General features: G+C 38.1%; 1 protein-coding gene across 1 annotated transcript; it reads right to left on the bottom strand.

Annotated features, from left to right (window-relative positions):
• PAIP2 (poly(A) binding protein interacting protein 2) lies at positions 1–27,716 on the bottom strand. The gene is made up of 4 exons (XM_012556892.2): positions 27,575–27,716; positions 4,950–5,113; positions 3,722–3,901; positions 1–1,011 (listed from the first exon to the last, which is right to left on the bottom strand). The coding sequence occupies exons 2-4, from the start codon at positions 5,085–5,087 to the stop codon at positions 955–957; spliced, it is 375 nt and encodes a 124-aa protein (XP_012412346.1). The 5' UTR covers positions 5,088–5,113; positions 27,575–27,716; the 3' UTR covers positions 1–954.

The raw sequence follows: 27,716 nt of genomic DNA, 5'->3' as shown, positions 1-27,716 counted from the left end.
TCAGTTCTACTATTATTTATTTTTTTAAATATTTTTGAAAAAATATAATTTTCTTACAATATTTTCAACTTAAACACTATTCACACTGAACACGTATGGCAGCTTAACCTACCCAAATATGAAGTTTAAGAAGCCAAAACTGTTCTAGCTTTGTTAAAAGAAAAGTTGTGCTGCAGACTATTGTGATGGTTAACAAAGCAAGGAAAAGCACCACTCAGATCATAATGTTACAATTTCTTTGTTCAATTGGATTATGGGTTGGCCAGATGTTAGACTTCACACAGGCATAGCGCTGATGCAGTGGACTCCTTAGAAGATGCAATTCTCAATTCACATACCTCCTCAGATGTACTTTAGGAGAATTAAACATTTCTGACATGATAACATACCATAAAAGTCAGGAATAGTTCTCATCACTACCTTGTAACCTCAGTAACCAAAAACATGTCTTTAATAAATTACTTCAAATTAACTAACAGGTCTTCATAGAAAAAGGAGATTTTTGTTGATGGGGACAAATGCAAACTGAAGACTGAATTGAGAAATTTCCTTAGCATTTTAACTTAATTCTGATTTACCCATTTTTTAAAAGTTTAAACTTTAACAAGTGTTAGTTAACCTTAAGGGACCAGTTTAGCCTCAAAATAGACAATTAGGTAAAATTTAGAGGTCATTTAATTTGGTACTTTGTCACGTCTTGACTGGTGCTTCTTTCCTTGCTGTCTTCACATCAAGCCATGGGGACAATTCTATTTTCAGTAAATGTGACAGCTTTTTACTTAATAACAGTCTCAGCACTTTTATTAAGCATGCAAGACTAACAAAACTTTGGCAATGCGTAAGTGTAACACAGTGACAAGAGAGAGCTTTTACAATTAAGTTTTCTAATACTGCCTTCACAGTGTGGAAATTGTGCTACATCCACCAAAAGAGGGCCCCATCTACTCAAATATTTTAGTACTTCACCCCAGGAACAAACTCCTTTGCATTTGGATTCAGATTGCTCTTGACCTGGAAAATAAGTACATAAAAAGCAAGTTCATTAACAGATGGCTCCAGATACTCGGAAGCATTCAACCCAGATCTACATGCAAAAACATCTTCCAAAAAATACAAGTAAAAAGTTAAGAACTCAGATTTAAGGTTAAACCTAACCCAAAATCTATGGCAGAGAAAAGAAGAACCAGGTCTAAGCTATATACATTATATCAAAATTATATCAACCTTTCTAAAGAGGCAGTAGGAACTGAAATTGTTTTCCTTAAGTGTAACCAGAAACCAACTAACTTCACATAAACTAAAAAAATGGCACTAAACAAGGAATTGTTGATTTAATTATGTTACCTTTCTTTAAATACTTTCATACCATGCAAACATGTTAAACAAGTGTTGCAATTATGATTAAAGTCACTGGGGAATTGTTTACGGATTAATTTTACTTTATGATCCTCACTGAAAATATGGAGTTGTCTTTCTTCAATTGCTGTCTTCTAATTCCCACAGGAAGCATGGTATATAACAGGAAAAGAAAACTACATGGGGAGTCAGAAGACCTAAGTCTGAATCCCAGCTAGGCCCCTAACTTCCAATGTAACCCTGGATAAGTCACCCTCTCTGGGAGTTTTTCTATCAGTTAAAAGAAAGGGGGACTGGGTCAAAGTCTCTAAGCACCTCAGAATTATTATTCAATGTCTCTGAATCTTTACTGTCCTAAGTGGATGTGTCAGAGTATAGGGAAGAATACTGGAAATTCTCCTCTACCACATCTAGGACTGCAAGTTGATAAAGAAGAAAAAAGGATGGACTCCAAGTCCTGAAATGTAGGTATGCTGGCAGGCTTTCAGACTGAATCTGATCCCTACACCACTTACTTCAAGACCAAAGCATAATATTAAACAACATGTTGAACCAATAATTTAATTTTAGTTTCATAATTTATACATAACCATTTCCCTTGGAGAGGATATATTCTCTCTTCCCTCAAAGGAAATATATCTACTCTATAAAAGTGTGAGGTCTAAATAAAAAAGCAGTGTTCTTGAATGTGCAACCTTTTAGCAGCTACAGAAGAATAAGAACCGATTAATCTCTCAAAAAGACGAAGTGAAACAAACCAGGTTTTATATTATGGAATTGTACTGGGTCCAGATTAAAGTCATATATTACACTCAGCAAAGGCTTTGCTAATCAGGGCAATCAGGATTATCTGTGCAGTGACTAACGTAGCCATAAACAAGTGCAGTCACGCGTAGCTTAGTGTCCACGACACGGTCTGTGAAATAGGATGTTACGTGATTTGGAAACACCATATTATATACAGACAGTCCATGGCTTACAAATGTCTGACTTACATACAACCTATAAGTTATAAACCAACCCCTGTAAAGCCTGTTATATGTTATATGTATAACCTTACGGGACCACAGACATACACGTGGTCAGATGTTCCCAAACGACGCTATGCAGCGCATGACTATGTATCCCAAAAGACTATTCAGATCACATATCAGCTCAAACGGGTTATACTGTAACAAAGGCTATATACCAAACTGTAAATACAGCCTTTAAAAGAATGGTTTCCAAATACCTGACTGGGGCAGGCTAGCTATATAATAAATCCTCTGGGGGTGCTTTTTAAACATTAACATGCCTAGGGGACTGATTCTGCATGACTCAGGTGCAGCTTAGAAATTGATTTTTTTTTTTTTTTTTTTAGTGCTTCAAAGGTAATTATAATGTACAGTCAGGTCAAGAAATTGCTGCAGTGAACAGAAGACAATAAAAAAGATACTTCAGAGTCCAGTGGGCAAATTCTAGAGAACTATCTTGTAGCAGCAACTAGAGACTGTAAACATGGACAGAAAGATTAACACTCAGACTTAGAGAAAATGTTTGATTTCAGAAAATTATTTATCTTAATTTTTGTGAAGGATACCTCAGGTTCTAGTCTAGTGCTGATGCTTAGTTATCACAATTCGTTTTTACTACAAATACACCATCCGTAATGAGACGCTGAGTATAACTAAAATGCAAGTAGGTGTGTGTCCCTTTTCTGCCATGAGCTTGTACAAGTCTTCATTAAATCACAGCTCCAAACAGAGTTAGGTACCTCAACCAAAACCCTGGGTCAGGAAACCAAACCAAAAACTGAACTTGTTGCCGTCGAGTCGACTCTGACTCATAGCAACCCTATAGGACAGAGGAGACCTGCCCCATAGGGTTTCCATGGAGTAGCTGGTGGATTTGAACTGCTGACCTTTTGGTTAGCAGCTGAGCTCATAATCACTGCACCACCGGGGCTCCCAGATCTCCAAAATTTTATCTTTCAGATAAAATTTTGCAAACTTCATCAAATGTCTAGGATAAGATTAAAGAGCAAAACCTGTCCAACAAGCCACTTTTGTACAGTATAGGTTAAGTCACCTGAACAAACTGTGCATACTTTTTTGGTATTCTTTAAGACATTTAAGTAGCCTTTTATTATCAAGACTAAAAGCAGTGGCCAAAAGTCTGTTTGGTCTAAGACTAGCTCCAGAACATTGCCAGAAGTCACTCCATGTCCTAAGTAAGACTGGTGGAGGCCTCTGCTTCCACTGTAAGAAGCAGAACAAATTTCTGAAGGGGAAGAGATGCAGAACTCTTCTTAAACAGATGGTAGCTTGTTTTTCCATTTATAGGAAGGATGACCTAGGTTTTAAAAAGATGAAAAGTAACTTTTTACCACAAGATCTTCCAGAGAAGAGCCATCACTGATAACAAGGTCATTAAATTGGTCCTGGATTTGGTCCATAGTTTGTGGGAGATCTCGAGCTGGAATAAACCACTCGTGTTCTTCCTCCTCTTCCAGCATTTCTTGGAAACAACGTTCAATAAATTCTTCTTCCCATAACTCCTCTTCTATCTGGATTTATAATAAATAAAGGACAATTTATAGCACATTTGGTAAGATATCACTAGGAATGGCTTAAAAATATCTTAAACTAAGACATTTAAAAACACATCATATTTCCTCTTCTGCTTCTGTGCTAAGGGAAAAAATGCTTACCATAAAGACCTGAAAAGATATGTTTAGGGTTTTGCTGTCTTGTATTAGCAGAATATTCTTTTTTCCATTGAGGGTGGTAGGAAAGAAGTAACAAATAAAGGAGGGGCTCTCAATGTGTAATGTGCATCAGAATTACCTGCAATACTTTAAAGTTATACAAACCTCAACTCCACCCAAAAACGATTGAAAGAGAATCTCTAGGAGGGCATGGGTAAAAAAACAAAACAAAACACAGGTGATTCTCACTGAACTAAGACAAGACAAATGTTTTACTCTTGAACATCTACCATCAGATATGGAGATGCCACCAAAGCCATAATACTAACTATAAAGAAGATGGGGACAGCTGCCAGAAATAGGGGAATAAAAGGCAACATTAATCAACATATAGGAGTTCTCTGAATTTGAAAACTATGGTGTCAGATTTTTCAGGCTGATCAGACTGAGAACCTCAGGCGAGAAACAGCAATACTTCTGCATCCTAGTACCTATGCCCACCTGCTCCTCATTCCTGAATTCCTCCGACTTTCACTGCAATACAGCAATCTAACTTGCATAAGGCAGTGGTTCCCCAAACCTGATTGTTGACTGGAACCATCTGGGAGCTTTTTAAAAAGTTTCCCAGGCTCCACCCTACTACTCCTGAAACAGAACTTCTGGGGGGTGGGACCCTGAAACAAGCTCCCCAAGTTATTTCAACAAGCAGTTAAGTCTAGTAGTAATTTGACAGCCACACCATCTCAGCACCCCACTAAAATCAGTGGCATATATATATGAAATATATAAATCCATATACTTCATATATAAGAAATCAGATTAAAAACATATTTTAGGGAAAAGTATATTCATATTATTTGAAGGCTACAATGGGCTACAAACAAGAACGCCTGTACACAAAACTAACTTGTCTGTTGAATTCCTCTTCATTTTCCATCCACATGTACTCTGCAAATGGATTGTCATCTTCGTGAGAATGACCGTTTATTATCACATCGTCATTGATGATGCTTGGGCTAGTACTGCTGCGACTTGGATCTTTCATGGTTGACGTTAGTTGTCGTTTTTAACCTTATTAAGAAGAACAATACAGTTACTTTACAGTTAATCACTTTCAGTTCTTAGGAAGCATCTATTTTCACCAGGCATCATGGTTAGGTGTTAGATGCACATGATACATTAAGTGTACATGATGAATTGAGCAAATGATTTTAATGTTTAGGAAATAGCTAAGAACAGTCTAGACTCATCTATGCTCTCTAATATCAGTAAATAAAGGCAATCAACACCTTAAATGGAATCTCCAAATCATTTTACACTGGATAGCCCCTGCTTTATAAAACATGTATGGTCTGGAAAACTTGGTCATCAAGTGACTTTATGAAAAGCAAATTCTACTTTTAAAAATGATTTCAAAAAGTCTAGAGATTGACAGTGAAAACTAACAAACTTTTAATAACCTCTTGGTTTCTTCAGTTCTAAGGTACAGCTTTGGATCTCTCCTTCATAGCCCATTATCTATTTTGCTTTTTTCTCTGGGTCCACTGAATTCCTCCCTAGCTGAACCTTCTCATTGTATGCCGAGTTTCAGGCACCCAATCTCTTTTTATCTAAGTAAAAGAAGTATCTAATATAGTAGAGGTCTGGTTTCTTACAATCCACTCCCTAGTTGATACCATAATTTAACCTAATTGATACACTGCGGGCTAAAAATTCCAAGCATGAGGTTTCGGATTCTACAGTATTCTACCAATCATTAAGTCTGAAATAGCTAAAAATGGGTTTATATAAAACAAGAATCACCTGTACATAAATTCAAGCAGCAGTGTGACCTGTGCCAACAGAAGGAAACAGCATACCTACTATGAGAGCAGAGTTCAAAAAAGGCCTACTTACTCTGAAGTTACCATAATCAAGCAAAATGCTAAAACTAAAATCTCCTAAAAGAAATTCCCCCTCCCCCACCCTGGGATAAGGTTCAGGGGAGAGAGATTTGCTTATGTGTGTTGACTGGCCCTTTAAATTTAGTCTACAAACTTATTCTTAAGAGCACATAAATATAATAAAAATCCAACAATTTAGTCTCTCACCTAGGGAGGGGGTTTTCTACCCCCACACACATATCTGTTTCTCAAATACTGATGACAATAGCATCATGGTGGTGAAATTTAATTGTTAAGAGGTCCTCAACTAAAAACTACTGGGAACTTCTGCCCTAGTTGCTGCTGCTGTGTATGTGTGTATGAAAGAGAGGCAGAGACACACTCTCAGAGTTAAGTACACAGTAGGGTGTCAGCAGGAAGAAAACATGATTAGGAAACTGCACTGTGAAAGCAGACAAGGCAGAAAACAAAGGGTATCTTTGATATTTTTATTTATCATTAAAATTGGCGGAAATAAAACTTTTTACTTTGATAACAAGTTTTGACTAAATGACAATCAGTTCTTCTAAAGAAAATTACTCATTCTTATGTCAAGCTACCATTTACATGGTCATCCTTAAATTACACTTCAGACTTGCCTTAATATTAAATATTACGAGTAGCAGGAGTTGACTCTGCCTTGCAATTGGATGGAAATCTGCCTAAAGTGTATATATGAACCTATCATTAAGCTATATTCAAAGACATCCCAATTTGTAACAGCTTTCCATTATTATTTTCCCAACTTATACCCTACAGTCCTCTAAAGAATAACCATTAAATCCTACCTTTCAGGAGACCACAGCATCAAAAAATGACAGGAAACACTTCATTAACATTTTTAGTTAAAAACAGCAAACGAATTCCTACTTAGCACAGCGTATAGGGATACTCAAGCACAGTTCTACCCTGACACAGGGGTCACCATAGTCAGAACTGACTTGACGGCAACTGATTATAGGATATTCACTATTCAACTGGAATTAAACAGTTAAGTAGCAACTATGTGAGACATATCTATCCAGAAATACTTGCAACTTGTTTTTAAATATGTTTCAGCTGACTAAAGTATAGCTACATATAAATGCTATCTTTTTTTTTTTTTTTTTAAGAGAGTGTTTTCCATACATATTGTGAATAGAAGCTTGTACAAACAATGAAAAACCTACCTCAGCAAATTCTATAGTCTGGGAATCACTAGGAAACCCCCCCGCCTTGTTTGACGCCAACCAGTAGATAAAATATAAATGAACAGTGCTTAGCAAACAGCTCAATACTTGCATTTGACAGGGCCTAGGTCAGTTTTTTTGCCGTTATCACCTCATTAAACAACCTGTAGCTTTGGTAAAGATCTCAGTGAAAGAGTTTATGAAAAGACAATAAATGAAATTACTTTCAGTCAAGCAATACTTGGGAAACAAATCATAATCGATGCCAACAAGAACAAACTGGAGCCTGGGTACTAATCTTATACCCTAAATAGCTGAGGGAAGAATTGCTTACCAGATTTCTGGGGCAAACAACAAACAAACCAAAAAGCCTGGGAGAAACAGCTAGGGAAGGACATGCTTTGTGCAGTAAGAGTTTTGAAAAGCTCCTGCATATTCTGGGAAACGTGGAAGGCAACATGCATGCCCAGCGCTGGATGCATGCTCAGAAAAGACCTGAAAAGGCCCTAAGCTCTCACCTCTGGTTGACCTTCAGGCTCCACGCAAGCAAGAAGTGAAGGCTATGGCAGAATTGTAAAGTACCTGGCTAAACACAGATATACAGCCCATCTGCAAAGACTGGGAGTTTTGTTTTGTATATGTGTGTTTGTTGTTCCAGGCATTTACGGAAATCTGTCAAATCATTAGCCGACCACTACGCAAACACAACAGACTTTAGTGACCACACATAACAAATAATACAAATGTTACAAAATTAGTTCAGAAAAGTCACTAAACAACAACTACTACAAGCAGCAGCAACAACAAACCCTGGGAAGAGGAGAGAATCTGATTTCCAGTTGCCACACTGTAATATTCAAACTGTCCAGTTTTCAACAAAAAATTATAAAGTATGCAAAGAAAGTATGGCCCACACAAAAGGGAGAAAACAAACAAACAAACAGAAACTGTCCCTCAGGAAGCCCAGATACTGGACTCACTAGACAAAGACTTTAACACAACCATTTTAGATATTCTCAAAGAGCTAATAGAAACTTATTATACAAAGCACTAAAAGAAATCATGAAAATGTCTCACCAAAGAGGGAATATCAATAAAGAGACAGAAATTACAAAAAGGAACCAAATAATGACCCAGTAATACCACCCTAGATGTATAACCCAAAAGAACTGAAAACAGAAACACAAACAAAAACCTATACACCGATGTTCACTGCAGCACTATTCACAAGAGCCAAAATGTGAAAAGAACCTAAATTTCCAACAGATGAATCAATAAACAAAATATACACACACTGAAATATTACTCAGCCATATAGAGAAATGAAGTCTAGATACATGCTACGAGATTGATGAACCATGAAAACATTATGCCTAGTTAAATAAGTCAGTTACAGAAGAACATGTATTATATGATCCTATAAGAAAAGAGATGATGGAGAATCTCAGTATCATCAGTCAGAACAAGGCCACCGGCTGACTGAGGAACAGACCATCAATTGCTCATATGCAAGTTCAAGTTGTAGCTGAAGAAAACCAAACAAGTTCACAAGAGCCAAAGTACAACCTTGAATATATCCCACCTGAATTTACAGACCATCTCAAGAATAGATTCCACACAATGAACCTCATGACCAAAGATCAGACAAGTTGTGGGATGACATCAAGGACGTCCATCATGAATAAAAGCAAAAGGTCATTAAAAAGACAGGAAAGAAAGAAAAGACCAAAATGATTGTCAGAAAAGACTCTGAAACTTGCTCTTGAACTCAGAGTAGCTGAAGTGAAAGGAAGAAATGATGAATTAAAAGAGATGAACAGATTTCAAGGGTGGCTTGAGAAGACAAAATAAGGTATTAAAATCAAACGTGCAAAGACCTGGAGTTAGAAAACCAAAAGGGAAGAACATGCTCAGCATTTCTACAGTTGAAAGAACTGAAGAAAAAATTCAAACCTCGAGTTGCAATACTGAAGGATTCTACAGGGAAAATACTGAATGACGCAGGAAGCATCAAAGGAAGATGGAAGGGATATACAGTCACTGTACCAAAATGACCTGTTGCCGTTGAGTGGATTCTGACTCACAGCAACCCTACAGGACAGAGCAGAACTGCCCATAGAGTTTCCATGGAGCAGCTGGTGGATTCGAACTGCTGACCTTTTGATTAGCAGCTGAGCTCTTAACCACTGCACCACCAGGGCTTCTTTAAAAATGAAGGAGAATCAAATAAACAAAAGCTGAAAGAGTTTGATGCTAGTAGTCCTGCATTACAAGAAATGCTAAAGGGAGTCCTTCCAGCTGACATGAAAGGACAGTAAAGAGTAACTCCAATCCACACAAAGAATCACACTAGAACAGGTTAACTACATAGATAAATACAAAAGTCAGTACTAAGGTATTTTTGGTTTGTAACTCTTTTTCCCCTCTATGATTTAAAAGACAAATTCATAAATAATTATAAATCTATGTTATTTGGCACACAGTGTATAAAGATGTAATCTGTGACAATAACAACATAAAGGGGAGGGACTTGTCTGAGTGCCCAAAAGAGATAATGACTTACCACACCAACATGTTACTATCTTATCTTTGCTCATGTGTTAATATGACTTAATTTAAAACTGGCAGGAATGAACTAAGAAAATAACTTCTATCCCCAAATTTTTGTGTCCACTATTTACTTCAAGGCATGTATATGGTGCTTTAAAATCCTAAAGTTATCAGAAACTATAATTCAACAATCACCTATTTCTCTAGAATATATCTCTAGGAATGGGACTGGTAGATAATATAGTATTTCTATTTCTAGCTTTTTAAGGAGGTGCTATATCATTTCCCATAGTGGTTGTACCATTTTACATTCCCATCAGCAGAGCATAAGAGTTCCAATCTTCCCGCAACCTCTCCAACATTTGTTATTTTCTGTTTTCTTGATTCATGCCAGTAATGTCTGGGTGAGACAGTATCTCATTGTAGTTTTGATTTGCACTTCTCAAATGGCTAATGATTGTGAGCACTTCCTCATGTGTCTATGAATGAATGTCTTCATTAGTGAAGTGTCAGTTCATATCCTCTGCCCATTTTGAATTGCATTATCTTTTTGTTATCGAAGTATTCTATAGATTTTAGATATTAAACCCTTGTCAGATATGTCATAGCGAAAATTGTTTTCCCAGTCTGTAGATCCTCTTTTTGCTCTTTTGATGAGCATTAAGTGTTTAATTTTTAGGAGCTCCCAGTTACCTAGTTTCTCTTCTGATGTTTATGCACTGTTATGGTTTGTATTGAATTTATGCCATGTATTAGGGCACCTAGCATTGTCCCTGTTTTCTCTTCCATGATCTTTATTTTTTAGGTTTTATGTTTAGGTTCATGATCCATTTTGAGTTAATTTTTGTGTATAGTGTGAGGTATGGGTCCTGTTTTATTTTTTCACAGACAGACATCCAGTTTTGCCAGCACCATCTTTTCCCCATTTAATGGACTTTGGTCCTTTGTCAAAGATTAATGATCACAGGTGGATGGATTTACATCTGGGTTTTCGATTCTGTTCCGTTGGTCTGTGTGTCTGTCGCTGTGCCAGTACCAGGCTGTTTTGACTACCATGGCTATATAGGAGGCTCTGAGATAAGGTAGTGTGGGGCCTCTTACTTTGTTCTTTTCCTTCAATAATGCTTTGCTTATCCGGGGTCCCTTTCCTTTCCATATAAAGTTGGTGATTAGTTTTTCCATCTCATTAAAGAATGCTGTTGGTATCTGGGTTGGGACTGCATTATATCTGTAAATCGCTTTGGGTAGGATTGACATTTTCAGAATGTTGAGTCCTCCTATCCATAAGCATGGTAGATTTTTCCACTTATGTAGGTCTCTTTTGGTTTCTTGCCAATTGTGCTTTGTAGTTTTCTTCGTATAGGTCTTTTACATCTCTGGTTAGATTTCTTCTTAAGTATTTTACCTTTGTAGGGGCTATTATAAATGGTATTGTTTTCCTGATTTCCTTTTCGAACTTCTCTTTATTGGTGTATAAGAATCCAACTGATTTTTGTATGTTGATCTTATATCCTGCTACTCTGCTGAATCTACTAGTTTCAGTAGTCTTCTTGTGGAATCTTTGGGGTTCTCTATGTAGAGGATCATATCATCTGTGAATATGGATAGTTTTATTTTTTCTTTTCCAATTTGAATGCCCTTTACTTTTTTCTTGCCTTATTGCTCTAACTAGGACTTCCAGCACAATGTTAAATAGGAGTGATAATAAGCGGTATTCTTGTCTTGTTCCTTTTCTCAGGGGGAATCCTTTCAGTCTCTCTCATTGAGAATGGTGTTGGCTGTTGGTTTGTATTAAAAAACCAAAAGACGTGTTCCTGTCGAGTAGAACTGCCCCACAGGGTTTCCAAGGAGGGGCTGGAGGATCTGAACTGCCGACCTTTTTTGGTTAGCAGCTGTAGCTCTTAATCACTGTGCCACCAGGGCTCTGGTGCCCTTTATTATGTTGAGGAATCTTCCTTCTATTTGTATTTATTGACAGTTTTAAGAATCACCATTTTCAACCTCAATCTAATGCAAAGGACAGTTTTTGCTAACACAGTAATACTACCTCAAAAAGTGATTTAATATGTCTAAGTGTTGATAAAATACATGCAATAAGATTTCTCAAAAGAAAATCACAAAACAGCAATGTATCACCTTATAGTGCTTTCAGTAACCATTTGAAAATTTTTAGACAACTGATCTCTGTACATACTTTGGATGAATTTTATTTAAAAAGGATGCATTAGACTTCCGGGCAACATGGCGCTATAGTCAGAAGCACCACGTCATCCCTCCGCAGCAAAGATCAGAAAAACTAAGTCAAACAGTCACACATCAATCCTGAAACCCTACGCACCAAATGAAGAAATAAAGAACTCAGCCAAGCACCGAATAGAATAAGAAACTGACCGAGAACACAGAGCAAGGAGAGATACATGCAGAGGTCCCCTATCAGCTACTGCAGCACAGGTCCACCATCTTGGACTCCTATCGGAGATCAGCGAACAAGGGGTATGAGAAAACAGCTTCACGGAGATTCTAGCAGGAAAAAGAACAACCGGTAACCAGCGATATACACTTTCTCACTCCCCACCCTTCTTCACCCCCACTTAGCCTCCTCTGCTTCCTGCAGCCACAGTCTCTTGGCCGGGAAGCACCAGCTTCACCCCAGTGTTGCCTGAATTCCACCCACCCGCCTGCACTGGCCAGCTCCCCGAGTGCCTTTTGTTGGCTGCTGGTGTTGCTTTTTTCCACTTCTTTAAACTTCTTCCTTACCTCTCACCACCTCCCCCTCCTTTCCCTCAAATACCTGGCTCCGCATGCCATCTTTGCTTCCTCCTGAAAGGCTGCAAAACACCGTTCGACTGTGAAACTCCTTTCCGGCCTGTGCCGCCACACTGGTGGGACCCTCAGGACTTTTTTGTTTCTTTGCTCTGATTTGTTCTATTTTGATTTCTTTGTTTTCTTTTTTTGGCCTGGGAACCCCTTCTAGCCGGGCAGTACTGCGCAGCTTGGAAGCTACTCCCTTACTCTGCAGAGATGCACAGGGACATCCGTGGGGGCATTTCTTTTTTCTTGTTTTTTGGGTTTTTTTTTGTTTGTTTGTTTCTTTGTTTTGTTTTCTTCTCTCTCTTATTCCCTTTTTGTCTTTCTTCATTTCCAGTTTCTTGGTTTGTTCATTTTTATTCTTTTACCCTTTTCCTTTTCATTTTTGTTTTTCCCCATTTCTCAGTCTCTCATGTCTCCGCTCCAACAGCAAGCTCCCTTAGCACTCTTTTGTTTGTTTGTTGTTGGCCCCTGTTCCTCTCTCCTCTTTCCCATACCCATCTTAGCTCCACACATCACAATCTACCCCCTCCTTCCTGCCTACCTGCACTGTGCGCTGAACATCACACTCCCAAGCTGCACAGGCACGGCCTACTGGAACCTACCCTGTACTGATTCCCGGTCCGCACTGTCAGCCCTGGTACGTGCCACAAACAATCTATCCCATCAACTCCCCTTCAGCTGGACCTGCCCTACAGTACCATATCTGAGTGACTGACCCTCCCACTGGAGAAGAAGGTGAAAAGTATCGTGCCCACCGATGAGCAAACAATAAAGACCGCAAAAACCGCCTGCTCAGACATACCCAAATAAAACAAAAAAGCAGGACAAAACAAATCTACATCAATAAACGGGGAAAATAACCACTGAATGCCCCGAAGACAGCAGACAATATCAAAACATTTACAAAAACAGGACAGGATGGTTCCAGTAGGCGTCCAAAATAAGACATCAGATGACTTTCCAAGAGAAGAAAAGGCACTAGACCTAACGGATAGGGAATTCAAATCTCTAATATTCGGAATCATCCAAGAGTTAAGCAAAAAACAGACAGAAATGAGGAAAAAACAGACAAATTCCTGGAAAAGGCAGACAAACTCATGGAAAATACAAACAAAAAAAAAAAAAAAGAAAGAATTCAAGAAAATAATACAAGAACAAAATGCTAAAATAAATTTACAACTAGAAATCATACAAAAAACAACAATTAGAAATCCAAAAGATAACAAAGATTTCAGAAATGGACAGTGTCACAGAAGGGCTGAGCACGTTTGAAACAATGAAGACAGAATCAGTGAAATTGAAGACAAACACTTGGATACAACTCTGAGGAAAAATCAGAAAAAAAGAATGAAGACTAATGAAGAAACTCTGAGAATTATGTGGGATACAATCAAAACCAAAAATCTGCTAGTGATTGGAGTTCCGCAACAGGGAGAAAACAGAAAACACAGAGAGGATCATTGAAGAGTTGCTGACAGAAAACTTCTCCAATATCATGAAAGATGAAAAGCTGACCATCCAAGAAGCTCAACAAACCCCATATAGGATAGACCCCAAAAGAAAATCACCAAGGCATATCATAATCACACTTGCTAAAACCAAAGACAAAGAATCCTGAGAGCAGCTTGAGAAAAAGTCACATACAGGAGAAACAATAAGACTAAGCTCGGAATATTTGGCAGAAACCATGCAGGCAAGAAGGCAATGGAATGACATATATAAAACCTTGAGAGAAAAAAATTGCCAGACAAGAATAATATATCCTGCAAAACTCTCGTTCAAATATGATGGTGAAATTAGGTCATTTCCAGATAAACAAAAGTTAAGCGACTATGTAAAAACCAAACCAAACTTACAAGACTTATTAAAGGGAGTCCTTCGATCTGAGAACAAACAACATCAGACCACACGCTGAATACAGGACAAAGGATTGTATCAGCCAGATACCAACTTAGGAAATGAACTCTTAAGGACTATGCAAAACCAGAAGAATTACAACAGGGAACCAGAGAGGTTAATCTGTACATGACAACAGCATCACAACAATAAAAGAGGGAACAAATGGTGTAGGTATAGAACCTTCTAATGGAGAGGAAGGCAAGGCAATACCATCTAATAATAGACTGGTTCAAATCTAGGAAGATAAGGGTAAATTTCAAGGTAACCACAAAGAAAGTTACAAACGTACTCATCAAAATAAAGACTAAAAACACAAAGTCTCAATAAAAACAAAACCTGCAGAAACAAAAGAAATGAAAAAAAATCCACAAACAAAAGGAACTCAGCACAGGAGAGTAAAAGGAACAAAGAAAACGTCAGCACCGCAAAAAAAAGCACTACAAAATGCAATCCCACTCTTAGGAATATATCCTAGAGAAATAAGAGCTGTCACACAAATAGACATATGCACACCCATGTTCACTGCAGCATTGTTCACAACAGCAAAAAGATGGAAACAACCTAGATGTCCATCAACAGATGAATGGATAAACAAACAATGGTACATACACACAATGGAGTATTATGCAACGATAAAGAACAATGATGAATCTGTGAAGCATCTCATAACATGGATGAAACTGGAAGACATTATGCTGAATGAAATAAGTCAATCACAAAAGGACAAATATTGTATGAGACCTCTACTGTAAAGACTCATGTAGAAGTTTACACACAAAAAGAAACAATCTTTGTTGGTTATGACAGATGGGAGGGGTTGGGGGGAACTAAATAGACAATAGATAAGTGGTAACTTTGGTGAAGGGTAAGACAGTACACAACACTGGGGAAGCCATCACAACTTGTACAAGGGAAGGTCATGGAAGCTCCGAAGACACTTCCAAACTCCCTGAGGGATGGAATTGCTGGGCGGAGGGCTGTGGGGACCATGGTCTTGGGGAACATCCAGCTCAACTGGCATAATACCAGTTTATAAAGACAGTGTTCTACATTCTACCTTGGTGAGTACCGTCTGGAGTCTTAAAAGCCTGTGAGTAGCCATCTAAGATACTCCACCAGTCTTACCCCTTCGGGAGCAAGGGAGAATGAAGAGAACAAGATACAAGGAAAAGGTTAGTCCAAGGGACTAATGGACCATAGCTACCACGGCCTCCACTGGACTGAGTCCAGTACAGCTAGATGGTGCCTGGCTACCACCACTGACTGCTCTAACCAGGATCACAAAAGAGGGTCCTAGACAGAGCTGGAAAAGGATGTAGAACAAAATTCAAACACACACAAAAAAGACCAGATTTACTGGCCTGAAAGAGACTGAGAAACCCTGACAGTATGGTCCCCAGACACCCTTTTAGCTCAGTGGTGAAGTCATTCCTGAAGTTCACCGTTCAGCCAGGGACTGGACAGCCTCATAAAACAAAACGGGACTAACAAGCCACAGCAGTCCAGGGACAAGGACTAGAAGGCAGGAGCAGACAGGAAAGCTGTGATACAGAACACAAGGTTGAAAAGGGACAGTGTTGACATGTCGTGGGGTTGTTAACCATTGTCATAGGGCAATATGTGTACTGTTTAACGAGAAACTATTTGTTCTTCAAACCTTTATCTAAGGTACAAAAAAGAATTACCTAGGTGAGCTCAAACTGGTAACAGCAACTCAAAAGGTTTGATGGGAAGCCTAGGGGGCAGTGAGTTGAAGATAATGGTGATGGAATAAGTTGGAAAAGGATAGTGAGAACAGCAGCACAACTGGAAGAATATAATCGATGTCACTGAATTGTACATGTAGAAACTTTTGAAGTGGTGTAACTTTGGCTATGTATATTTTCACCAAAGAAAAAGGTCCTCCAAGGTCGAGAAGGGAGAGCGTTGAAAAGTTGTTAGGTTGTTAACCAATGTTATAAAACAATATGTGTACTGACTATTTAATGAGAAACTATTTGTTCTGTAAACCTTCATCTAAAGTACAAAAAAAATTTTTTTAAAAAGCATTAAGTGAAAGAAATGTGCGTACAAAGTACACACCAAGTAAAAACAAAAACAAAACAAATACAAGTGCACAAATCAGATCTAAAGTAAATTAAGTTTTACCCTTTCTATCTCCAATTCTATCCAGCTGTAATTAACGTTACAGCTTAGTATGTATCATTTCATATTTGTTTGCTTATAGAATCATGAATAAAGGGTTTCTATATTTTAATCCCTGGGTGGTGCAAATGGTTAATATGCTCAGCTACTAACTGAAAGGTAGGTCCATCCAGACGCACCTCAGAAGAGGCTTAGTGATCTACTTCTGATACACCAGCCACTGATAACCTTATAGAGCACAATTCTACTTGAGACACGTGCAGTCACCATGAGTTGGAGTTGACTTGAGAGCAACTGGTTGTTTGTATTTTAATAGAATCATACTAAACATGTTGCATGATATATCTTTTATTAGTCAACATGTAGAGGTATATTTTGCTTTTTAATAGATAAAGCACCATTTATTCAACCATTCCCACTCTGATGCATGTTCATGTTTCCAGTTTTTGCCATTACAATCAATTCTGTTATGATCACCCTTGTACACATATCCTTTTCTATTCATGCTTTCTATAGTATACAACTCCGTAAAGGGGAAATGCTGGGTCAAAGGCCGAGTGCATTTATAACTTTAATGTTGTTGTCAGGTGCCGTTGGGTCGACTCTGACTCATAGCAACCCTGTGTACAACAGAACAAAACACTGTTCAGTCCTGTACCATCCTCACAATCATTGCTATGTTAAAGCCCACTGTTGCAGCCCCTGTTGCCAATCCAACTTGCTGACAGTCTTCCTCTTTTTTGCTGACCCTCTATTTTACCAAGCATGATGTCCTTCTCCAGGGACTGGTCCCTCCTGACAACATGTCCAAAGTGAGACTAAGTCTCACCATCCTCGCTTCCAAGGAGCATTCTGGTTGCATGTCTTCCGAAACAGGTTTGTTCGTTCTTCTGAAAGTCCATGGTATAGTCCATATTCTTGGCTAACACCATACTTCAAATGCATCAATTCTTTTGATCTTCCTTACTGTCCAGCTTTTGCATGCATATAAGGCAACTGAAAATACCATAGCTTGAGCGAAGCACACCTTAATCCTCATGACATACTCTTTAACACTTCAGAAAGGTCTTTTGCAGCAGGTTTGCCCAATGTAATGTATCATTTGATTTCCTGACTGCTGCTCCCATGCATATCAATTGTGGATCCAAGTAAAATGAAAATCCTTGACAATGCCACTGTTTTCTCTTTATCATGATGTTGCTTATCGGTTCAGCTGTGAGGATTTTTGTTTTACGTTTACGTTGAGGTAAAATCCATACCGAAGGCTGTATTTTAATAGATATTATTTGCCAAAAATGTTGTAATGTACATTCTTATTATGATGTTTGAGTGCACCTGTTTCTCTGCATCTTCAACAGTCCTGAATGTTATCAATATATTTTATTTTTGCAGTGTGATGAAATCTCAACTGTTTTCCTTTACAACTTCAGCAATATCTGTATCTTGCTTAGGAAGTCCTTTCCTTCCTATCTTAGAGACTGTATTTCTGTATTTCCTCAATTATTTTTTACACTTTCATTGTTTACATTAAAATTTTTAATTCATGTGATTTTACCTTAGAGTTTAATGTTAAGGATTTATATTTTTCCATGTGAGTAATATCCCACCATTATTTAATGAAAGCTATTTATGTTTTTATCAAAATTAAATTCCCACTTATATCTGTTTCTAAAATTCTTTATTCTGTAATTGTATATTCCTGAACAAATACCAGTTTTCCCCCCAAACTTTTTATTTTGAAGAATTTTAAGCTTACTTAAAAGTTGCAACAACAGTACAATGAACACCTGTACCTGTCACCTAGATTCAGCAATTGTTAATGTTTTACTACAGTTGTTTTAGCTCTATATAATTGCTTTGCTTATCAATCTGAAAAGTTACAGACATCACAACCTTTCACCCTCAAATATTTCAGAATACCTTACTGTTTTGATTAAAATATTCTTCTAGTAATACAAAGCCCCTCCTAGTCTTTCAAATTTGGGGGCAAAATCTCAACACATTTATTCTTCATACAAGTGTTAGAATTATTTTGTCCAACTGCAAAGAAAACTCTCCATTGAGAGAAGTCTGAATGACAGTTCATTACATTTTGCAGTTTGATCAGGATTGATATCTTTATATTAAACCTTCTAGCCAGGAATATAGTACGTCTATTTATTCAGATCTTGTTTTAAGTACTTAAAAAATAAATGAACTAGGAAGTTCTTTTCCCAGTAATGGTGGACTAGATTATTTGGGGACTCCCTGGGTGGTACAAATGGTTAATATGCTCAGCTGCTAATCTAAAGGTTGGAGATTTGAGCCCACCCAGAGGCACCTCAGAAGAATGGCCTGGCGATCTATGTCCAAAATGTCATCCACTGAAAACCCAATGGAGGAAGCACAGTTCTACTCTGATACACATGGTGGTGGTGGTGAAGGGGGACCCACCATGAGTAGGAATCAACTGGACTGCAAATGGTAGAATATTTGGACCAGTCTTTCCACTGAAAGTATAGTGTTAGATAACATATTTTTAAAGAAATTCCTTAGAAGCACTAAGGTGTTAACAATATAATAAGAAACTTCTACACTAAAATCAAAAGAAAAGTAGGAATCCAGAGAGCTAAGTGGCACTTTTAAACACTGGAGCTGCTTTTGCCCTGAGGGTTTTTGCTCATTAGACTTGTTTGGGTTGGATGCCTCATGGGTCATGAAGGACAGAAGTTAAGGCAGGGAATGTAATAGGACACCCTCCCACACTAAGCTGAGACCTCAAAGGGCTACATAAGCTCAGGATAAGGGTGAACCAAAAGTACCACCCCACCCACAAAATTGCCTTGGTACTAGCAGATCAAGAGAAAAAGTGGGAGGGGACCCTGATACACTGTGACCATGGCTGACCCTCCCGTGCATGAGCAGAGTAAGATCCCATCACCTGGGAGGTCCAGAACATTTCAAATCAGGAACTGAGTATGAGGTGATCCTGAACTGATAGTGACCCTGTTGTTGTCAGAGGTGCTGTCAAGTCCGTTCCAACTCATAGCAACCCTATGCACCACAGGACGAAACACTGCCTGGTCCTGCACCATGCTCACAATTGTTGTTATGCTTGAGCCCATTGTTGCAGCCACTGTGTCAATCCATCTCGTTGAAGGTCTTCCTCTTTTTTGCTGACACTCTACTTTACCAAGCATGATGTCCTTTTCCAGGGACTGATCCCTCCTCACAGCATGTCCAAAGTATCTAAGCCGTAATCTCGCCATCCTTCCTTCTAAGGAGCATTCTGGTTGTACTTCTTCCAAGACAGATAGTGACCCTAGTGCCTGGCAAAAGCAAACGTAAAACTTCTTGGGAGGAAATCATCATTCTAGGCCTTACAGACCCACACAAATAATGAACAGTGTGCAATTAAAGACAACCAAACCCCATAAGGAAAAAACAAGGCACAATGAGCAAGAACCAGAACAACTAACAGAAAACAAAACCAGATTCACATCACACTTCAAACACTGGAATTATGCAACAAAGATTATAAAAGAAATAATTATTACACATCAGGTTGAAAATATTTTCAGGGAATGGCAAAGTATAAAAAGTGCTAAAAGGTCTGGAAAAGAGTCAAATGAAACTTCTAGATACATAAAAATTATAAAACTCATCAATGAGTTTGGCAGAAGGTTACATACAATATAAGAACTGGTAGAGAGAAGAAATTATCCATGAAGCAGCAACAGGGATCAAGCAATGCAGAAAAAAGAGTGGGAATAACAAAGTTCCAAAAGGAGAGGAGAAAAAAATGCAGCAGAGGCAGGATGTGAATATTTCAAATACGACGAAAGACATTAATCTACATATTCAAGAAGCCCAAGAAACTCTAAGATATATACATAACAAGATACATTATAGTCAAACTGCAGAGTATCAAAAAAGAATTCTTAAAAGCAGAAAAAAGATTATTTCAAAAAATGACAAATCAGCTGCTTCTCAACAATAATAATGGAAGTCAAAAGACTACAACGAAAGAAACTGCAGACCCAGAATGCTAGACCCTGCAGAAAACAGCTTTCAAACATTAATGAACTGGAAATTTTTCTATCCTTGTATTTTGGAGTATTTTTTTAAAAAAAAGATTACAGCCAAGAAAATCTTGTGGGGCAGTTCTACTCTGTCACATGGGGTCACTATGAGTCGGAATCAACTTGGCAGTACCTAATAAAAACGGTTTTTTCCGTCTCGTGGCTGATTTGATTACATGTCTTTTCCCCCAGTAAGACCTACCAGATATTTATCTTATTTTGGGGGAAAAAAAAAATTCCAGCTTTTATAATATACATAACAGTGAATATAATTTTATATACTCTTTGTATATAAAAGAGGGGAGGGATGTGTGTTCACTGTTTGTAAATATATAGAATTTCTAGAAGGATATAAAAGAAACTGAAAAGCAAATAACAAATCTGGTAAGGGATTTGTGCCTAGAATATATAAAGAAGTATTACAACTCAATAATAAAAAACACAAACAACCCAATTAAAAAATGGGCAAAGGCTCTGAATAAACAGTTCTCCAAAGATATACAAATGGTCATTAAGCACATGAAAAGATGCTCAGCATTATTAGTCATCCAGGAAACCAAAATCACAACTATAATGAGATACCACTTCACACCTTCTAGGATGGCCAAAATAAAAAAGACAGATAACAAGTGTTGGTGAGGATGTGGAGAAAGTGGAACCCTTATACATTGGTGGTGGGAATATAAAATGTTGCAGCTGCTTTAGAAAACAATCTGGCATTTTCTCAAAAGGTTAAACATAGCATCACCATATGACATAATAACATGTTTTCATTTCGCTTGGTAGCTATCCAAGAGAAATGAAAACATACTTCCACGCAAAAACATATATGAATGTTCACAGCAGCATTATTCATAATAGCGCAAATGTGAAAACAACCCAAATGCCCATCAACCTGATCAAAGAAGAAACTGTGGTATATCCATATAACGGAATATTACTGGCAATAAAAAGATATGAAGTACTTGATACATACTACACAATATGAATGAGTCTTGTAAACATTATGCTAAGTCAAAGAAGCCAGTCACAAAGGACCATATATTGGATGATTCCATTTATATGAAATGTCCAGAATAGGCAAACCTGTAAAAAACCAAACCAAACCTATTGCCATTGAGTCAATTCTCACTCATAACAACTCTATAGGACAGAACAGAACTGCCCCATAGGGTTTCCAAGGCTATAATCTTTACGGAAGCAGACTGCCACATTTTTCTCCCACTGAGTGGCTGGTGGGTTCAGACCAACCTTTTGGTTACCAGTCGAGCACTTCAACCACTGCACCACCAGTGCTCCATCAAATCTAGAGACAGAAAATAGATTAGTGATTGCCTAGTGCTGAGAGGAATGGGGTTGACAGCTAAGGGGTTTCTCTTTGGAATAATGAAAATGTTCTAAAATTGACTGTGGTGATGGTAGCACAACTCTGTGAATATATGTGAATTATATCTTAATAAAGCTGTTTTAAGAAAAAGAAACTGATAATACTGGTTGACTCCAGGGAAGGGGAACTACGTAGCTAGAGATATTTTTGCTGTATTTTTTGAGTTTAAATGGATCAGTGATCTATTAAAAATTAAACCTTAATAAACAAATCCCCACCTTTTGTTTTACTGATCATTCCTACATATTTTTGTTTTCTATTTTCTTAATTTCAGCTTTCTTCTCTACTTAATTTTAGCCGACTTCCTACTCTTTCTCAACTTGATAAACTTTTATTTTCAATCTTTCACTTAATAAAACTTTTATAGCTATAAATTTCCACTAAAAGTTCTGATATAAAATAGTTTTTCATCAATTTTAGATACTTAAAAATTAAATAATTAGTATTGAGCCAGAGATTATTCAGAGGAGTATTTTTCTTAATTTAAAAGTGGTTAAGGTTCTTTGGTTACCTTCTGATGCCCTGATTCCTAGTTTTATTTTATTATGGCTATAAAACGTAGTCAGAGAAAGCTTCACTTTTTGGAATTATGGTTTTGTTTGTAGACAACTATAATTTTTACAAAATGTTCCTTGGGCCTAAAGAGAAGAATGTGCAGTTTCTATTCCAAGAGGTACAAAAATGAAGTGTGTATGCATGTATACATACCTACACACATATATAGTTGATATTCTATATTTTTTGTTTTACTTAATTTATTAAATTCTGAAAGTGGTATATTCATATTCTCCACTATAAGAGTTAGATTATTTAACCAAGTCTGAGAATCTTACCTTTCATAGAGAATTAACATTTTTAATAACTGATATTTGGTTTTATGTCTTCCGTTATAATTTTGTCTACTTTTCTTCTTTAATTCTATTAATATTTCTTTCCTATTCTGTTTATTTTCCTGTTTTTAAAAGTTTTAAATATTTTCCTATCAATTAAAAATATACTCTCTACACCTTCAACCAATTCGAGACATTTAGAATGTTTTTCCTCCTTTAGTACACTCAAATCAATTCCTGCTCCCAGCCAAGGAAAGCCCTTTAGAATTTTACTTACCTACTTCCTCCTTCTCCACCTCCTGAGTTTTTGGGAAATAATTTACCACTCTTTGTTATTAGGCTTTCCCTATTAGTACACATCTTTTTAAAGAATTTGTAAACACAATTACATTATTATTTATATTTTTTACTAGATTCATCATTCCCTAACTTGACATCTTTGTTTTGGTTTAGTTTTAATTTAGCAAAGGTATTTCCTCAAAAGGGTACCTGGGGACATATATTTCTAAATTACAAGTCCAGAAATGTCTTCTGCCTTCATATATTGAATAAAAATATTAGTTGGAAGAGGATTTTTAGATTTTGTCTTTTCCATCAAATCTATAAGTATTCCAGCTTTCATTGTAGAAAATTAATTTTCTTTCCTTTGTAAACATGCTGGTTTAGCTGAGAGCGTAAGATGTTTAACATTTAAACTCAGAAATTTCACCAGATTTCGGTTAGGTGAGAGTAATTTTTTCCTAATAATGCTGCCTAGCACTCAACAAACCACTTCAATCTACAAATTCAAGTCTTTATTCAGTTATTGTCTTTAGCTGTCTTCTCCTCCAGAAAAGCCTCTTAACATACTGATTTCCAGCAGTGTGCATTCTTTTATATTCTCTATACAATTGTAGAATATGGCAATCTTTCAAGTTTCAGAAATTTCCCCCTCTAGTTTCATCTCTTTAGAATTTTCATTAAAATTCAAATAGAGTTCTCCTGTTTCTTTCATCAATCCACCCCAACAGATACTTTTTCTTATTCCATTAAACTCTACTTGGAAGCCTTAACAACTTTATTTGCATATGTATGTATATATAAAAGCAGAAAAAATCAGTTGCCATTGAGTCAACTCCGACTCATGGCAACCCCAGGTGCGTCAGAATAGAACTGTGTTCCATAGGGTTTTTAATGGCTGCTTTTGGGAAAGCAGATCGCCAGGCCCTTCTTCAGAGGCAGATCTGAGTTGACTAAAACCTCCAACTTTTTGGTTAGCAGCAGACTGCATGGGCCTCCATCTTCCACTTAGAAGTTTGTGAGAAGTACTGAATTTTTTGTTTTAATGTTTGACAGTATAAAGTGATGACTAAAAGCATGAGCTATGAAATCAGGCTACCCTTCTGAGTGACCATGGGCAAGTTATTTAACACCTCTATGTCTGATGGAATCGACTTTATGGCAACGGGTTACTATGTCTGTTTGGCACAGTAGTTAACTGCTCAGCTGCTGATCAAAAGGACGGGGGTTCAAAGATGTAGCAGTCTGCTTCCGTAAAGATTACTGCCTTGGTAACCCTATGGGGCAGTTCTACTCTGTCCTAAAGGGTCGCTATGAGTCGGAATTGACTAGATGGCAAGTGGTTTGGTATTTTGGTTTTATGTCTGTTTATCTGTAAAATGGGTAATAATCATAGAGTCTGGCACATAACAAACAGTATTATCTATCTTGGTGCTTTTTAAACATTTACAGCAGGTAAAGATCACTAGAGCAAGGGATAAGTAAAAATCACTGGTTCTAGGAAGTACCCCAGAAAGCATGGCCCCTGGATTCTCTATCAGCCCAGAACTAAAACAATTTCCGAGGCCAACTCTTCAGATAGGGATTGGACTGGACTGTGGGACATAAAGTGATACTCGTGAGGGTAGATACATGGGACTAAATGGGCAGCTTCTGTCCGGAGGTGAGATGGGAAGGCAGAGAGGGTTAGGAGCTGGTTGAATGGATATGGGGAATCGGGGTGGAAAGGAGGAGTGTGCTGTCACCGTATGGGGAGAGCAATTAGGGTCACATAACAATGTATGTACAAATTTTTGTATGGGAGACGAACCTGAAATGTAAACTTCATTTAAACTACAAGAATAAAAAAAACTTTTTGTAAAGTATCAAAAGAAAGTATCAAGTAAAAAAAAAAACCGATATAAAAGACAAGAAGCAGAGACAATCTGAACCCTCTAAATATGAGTCGGAATCAACTCAACAGCAATAGGTTTTTTCTTTTTTAAACCTGCACCATCTAATATGGTAGCCACTAGCTACATGGGGCTAGCTAAATTTCAATTAATTTAAATTAAATACAAATTAAAAATGTAGTTCTTCAGTCGCACTAGCTATGTTTCAAACACTCAAAAGCCACAAGTGGTCAGTAGCTACCTTATTGGACAGCACTGCTCTAAACTTTAATCTTGCACCTGAGTCAGAAGAAGTAGGTTTAAATCTCAGATATGCCACTAACTGTGCCACCTACAGGATCATGTATATGTCACTAAATCACAGGCAGCACAATATAAAGGTTAAGAGCACACAGTATCTGGGCTAACTGGATTTGAATTCCAGCTCTTACTAGCTATGTAACACTGGGCAAATTACTTAACATCTCTCATTTGTTATCTTCATTTTACAATATTACCTACCTCCAAAAGGTGGTAAGAGAGGGTAAAAGGTTAAATTAGTTAATACTTGTAAAACCACTTAGAACAATGCTGTGTAAGTATTTACTGAATAAACACATAAATTTCTCAAGCTCAAATTTACTCAATCTCAAAATGGATAAGATAAAATTTGCTCTGTCTACCTCACAGGTTGTGGTGATAATGAATACAAAAATATTTTGTAAATTACAAGATGTAATTTAGGGACAGGGCTCTTATTTTCACCTTCTTTAATCTCCCACCATATCCATGAAACTGCTGTGGTAACTGAATATTTTATGAATGTTTATATTTTCACTAAAACTAGAGTCATAAAGGATGAACCTGAATAAGCTGCAGAGTACTTACTCGTGGAAAAGCCTGCTGTAAACTTAACCAAAAAAAATCTTTTGCTGATTGTGATTTGTAATGACCCTATAGGACAGAGTAGAACTGCCCCATAGAGTTTCAAAGGAGCGGCTGGTGGATTCGAACTGCTGACCTTTTGGTTAGCAGCTGAGCTCTTAACCACTGCGCCACCAGGGCTCCGCTATAAACTTACTCGGTCCCAATAAGGGTAGAAATCATTTAGTTCAATTTGAGCCCTTAAGAAGCAATATACTATAATAAAAACGCCCAAGCTCCCAAGCCTTTAACCATTACAGCAAGTCTCCATTCCCCAACCCCCATCTCTTAAGAAACAAATATAATTCTTGGACACTGTCTACCTTTATTTGTGATAAATACTTACTGGTGAGAAATAGTTTTGTTCAAGTTCACAACCAACAAGTAACACAAAAAGACTAATCTGCCACAAATATGCTGTCTTTCACAGACCGGAAGCCTGAACACAAAATAGCACCCACCGGAGTCCCACTGAAAATCCTCACAGACCCTTTTCCTACTTGCAAACAAAATGCTGCGAATGAAATTTCAAAGGTTATTTAATGAAAATACAAACCAATACCTAATCACCTACTCATATGCAATCTGTGCCACCAGGGTACAAATTTAAACAGCACATATCAAAAGGGAATCTGTCTTCTGCCGAAATTAATGTCACAGGCTATGTTAAACCTTTCTCCAAGGCAAACTGGAAGCCAAATTCTTTCTAGAGTTTGGGGTTTCTGTAAGATGACAGGGTCACAAAATTAGGGAAAGCAAAACAGCAAAAGAAGGCAAAAAAGGATCCTTTTAGGAGTCACTAGAAAATACTAATGTTGGCTGCTGCAACAAATGTTTTGAAAACAAAACTTCACCACAAGCCTTATTTTTTGGGGTGGGGGATATAAGCACAAAGTATTAGGAATTACAAGGTAAGAGCAGAGTATCAAAGACTGTAAATTAGATGGGCTTTTTAAAGTTCACCTAGCTCCAAGTCCGCCTGGAGTAGACCCAGTACCCCAGGACAAAGGTACTAATACCCAGAACACGGGATACAATATAACTAAAAATAAGGAGTAGAGAAGGCGAAGAAATGGGAGAAAGGGCTCAGAAAGACAGAGGCCCGCTGACGGCTGCAGGGTGCTCCTGCAGGACGCTCGCGAGTCCGCTAGTTCCTCCACCCGCTTATGCCTCCCACCCCTCTCCACCGCCCCAGGCTTGGGCAAGAGCGCGCAAGCGCACCGCGTAGACGGTGCGCGTGGCGACGCGCAGGCGTAAAGTGGGCTGGAACAATGAGCTTTGTTGCCGAGGCGGCGCAGGGGTACAAGAGATAAGGTACGCGGATGGGGGTGGGGAGGGAAGAAAGGGTTTGGGAAGGGGTGAGGAGCTAAGAGAAACTGCTATCCCGACAACCCCTGCGCGCCACTGAAGACCCGGATAGAAATCTGCCAGAACCAAATCATAAATAATAATGACAATGAGAAAAAAAAACCCAGCCATTTCTAAGAGAAGAAAGAGAAGAAGTCGGCCCAACCTTGTCCCTCACACTCAGCGGAAAGGGGAAACAACAGAGGCTATACGGTGACGCGGTGGCTAACAATTTGCAAGGACCCTTTAGGCCCCTCAGGCGTCGCCGAGATGCTGTCCCTCGACCGCCGGGACCGCCGCACCCTTCTCGCTGCTCTGCCCGAAGGGACCCCCTCACCCAGTGCACGGCAGCGGGGACGGCAGCCAACGAATCCTGTCGGCCTCCACGGATCTCCACAGGCAGCGCCGCTCCCCCGCTCGACGTGCGCTTCGCCCGCCACCTCCCTTCTCCAGTCCAAACAAACACCGCAGCCCGGAAG

The sequence above is a fragment of the Trichechus manatus genome, unplaced genomic scaffold (genome assembly GCF_000243295.1).
Source record: "Trichechus manatus latirostris isolate Lorelei unplaced genomic scaffold, TriManLat1.0 scaffold00080, whole genome shotgun sequence".
Lineage (NCBI taxonomy): Eukaryota > Metazoa > Chordata > Mammalia > Sirenia > Trichechidae > Trichechus > Trichechus manatus.
Note: the sequence above shows the minus strand (reverse complement) of the source record. Positions and strands in the feature narration are given on the sequence as shown.

Excerpts from the sequence above, each read along its gene's own strand:
- PAIP2 (XM_012556892.2), bottom strand. The coding sequence starts at position 5,087 with ATGAAAGATCCAAGTCGCAGCAGTACTAGCCCAAGCATCATCAATGAC. Across the intron at positions 3,902-4,949 it reads AAGAGGAATTCAACAGACAA|ATAGAAGAGGAGTTATGGGA; the intron begins GTTAGTTTTGTG and ends TTATAAATCCAG. Across the intron at positions 1,012-3,721 it reads CTTCTCTGGAAGATCTTGTG|GTCAAGAGCAATCTGAATCC; the intron begins GTAAAAAGTTAC and ends CTTATTTTCCAG.